The 2,145-nt window shown below is 34.6% G+C and overlaps 1 protein-coding gene across 1 annotated transcript in view; it reads right to left on the bottom strand.

Moving 5' to 3' along the window:
* Window positions 1-2,145, bottom strand: part of INPP4B (inositol polyphosphate-4-phosphatase, type II, 105kDa) — a 303,350-nt gene that overhangs the window by 241,467 nt on the left and 59,738 nt on the right. The window contains exon 5 of the mRNA XM_008583251.1: window positions 206-278. Coding sequence (XP_008581473.1) covers window positions 206-278 — 73 coding nt within the window. The remainder of the gene's footprint in view (window positions 1-205; window positions 279-2,145) is intronic.

Genomic DNA, 2,145 nt, shown 5'->3' with positions numbered 1-2,145 from the left:
TTTTGCCATGTAGCTAGGGTATTTATGTATCTTCCTAAGGAAATTGTACAATTTACCCCCATTGTGTTGGCTGCTCACGGTTTACCAGTTCATTTAGTCAGTGCTCACAAATTAGTCTGTTAGAATGCTTCCCTGATTCAGTGTTGAGTTTATAGGAAATTAAAATGTATGTTCATATATAAGTACCCAAAACTGAGTTACATACCTGCATTCAGAAAAGGTAAGTTATCTTTTCCGTTCACACTTTCTGGGGCTGGACATTCACATACCAGTGCACACTAGGAAAGAATAAAGGAAATAAAATATATTTAGAAATAATCTAAATGAGGATAAAATTTTTATATATTTTGCAAAACCTGATACTATGTACATAGTTTCAAAAAGTTTTGAACAAAACATTTTTGTAAAATTATTTCCAACCTTATCTTTACTATGAAATGCATTCCCTTATTATTTACTTTCACTTATATGTAATATGGTTGTATTATATAATTATAGGCTTCATTTCAGTTCTAGTTATATTCAGGAAACAAAAAAAGAGGAAAAAGATTGTCTCCAATATGCTAGAGATATGTTTCTAGTACAGTAACTCATATTTGATAAACTGAGTTGTTTTGTGTTTCTTTCACCTGGGATGATTTCATACAACAAAACACAAATTATTTTCTAAATTTTCAGTAAAGACAACTTTAAATAAAAGATCAAATGTACTGAAGCACCTCCTTACATAGAGCAAAAGTATATTTTTGTCTCCAGCAAAACAATGCAAATACTTGTTCATAATGTAGAAGGACCACTTATAAATAAGCTGACCTCTGGAGTCCATGACTAACTGATTAAGCTCATGACCTTCACAGAACTGACAATTCTCTGGACAGAAAGAGAGAAGAGACACAGAAAAGCACATTGGCATGTTCTTAGTAAATCAACCATGATAGGAGAGAATGCCCCAGACAGTCCACCAGTAAGCGTAGTATGAAACTGTAACTAACAAAGGAAGCAAAACATTCCTGGCCCCAGGAGGTTGGCAAAGAACCTATTTTCAGGTACACATACTCTAGCAATTGTCTCTTCAAATGAATTTGCTTCTGTCTCTAGCCAAAAATCAAACAAAAATAAATAAATAAAATGGGAAGGAGAAGGAGGAGACTGAATTTTCAGAGCAAATATGCTAGATACAAACAAGTAAATGGAAACAAAACAACGAACCAATGAAAAGCCCAGAAGGTTCTTTTGATGAGAAATTCTAATGGGCTTGATCAGCCATCCTTCCGTAGGTCCTGCACGGCTCTGCTTAAGAGACTCCGAGGGTCAGACCACCCTCCCCAGCAGTTTCTATCAGAATTTCTTGGGCTATTTCCCAGCTGTTCTCTCTTTCTCCCTCCACTTTTCCTCCCCCAGACACTGGCCCCCTTTGAGAATCATTGACATTGAGGTCATTATTAATGACGGAATGTATATTTTCTACAAACATTTTGAGGAGGAAGGCAAATTATTCTAAACATTGATTTAAATATTACTTTATTCTTATAGTTCACCACCCATTCATCAATCATAACATTCATCACATTACTCTCAGTAAATTCTTGAAAGGGAAAAATGTGTTTTCATAATTTCATAATTGGGGTCCCACTTTATTGAAAGAATGAGCAAACTACTCTTAAAATTTTGTGATCTCTAAATCATTTTCCTGATCACCCAGAAGTCAGAGGTAGTCCCTTTTTTTAATCCACACTAGTTTGGAAATGCACTTCCCAAATCTCTAGGGCAATGTGCAGTGATGCCTAGACATACTTAAAATTCTTTATTTTTCCCATTTCCCAGTACTTCCTCTATTCCTTTCTGCCTATGTAAGGCTGTTAAAATAAGCATTTTACTCATCATATCAGGTGTCTGCTCTAGCACGTATGATGATTATTTATGGTCTAATCAAATCCAATATTCTCAGACTGTTTTGTAAATCTTTTCATGATTTGTCCCTGATACCCTTTCACATAATAACTAGGTATACAGCTATGAGTCATCTTCCTTTCCAAAAGAAGATCATCATTTACAATATAACTTACAGGAATGGTTTAGACTGAAACTTTTTAGTGAAGAAGTAAATAATTCACAGAGATGAGGCCATTATTGAAATACTGTTTT

This window comes from Galeopterus variegatus, unplaced genomic scaffold (genome assembly GCF_000696425.1).
Source record: "Galeopterus variegatus unplaced genomic scaffold, G_variegatus-3.0.2 Scaffold2869, whole genome shotgun sequence".
NCBI lineage: Eukaryota > Metazoa > Chordata > Mammalia > Dermoptera > Cynocephalidae > Galeopterus > Galeopterus variegatus.
The sequence above is the reverse complement of the archived record's forward strand: the minus strand, read 5'-3'. Positions and strand labels throughout refer to the sequence as shown.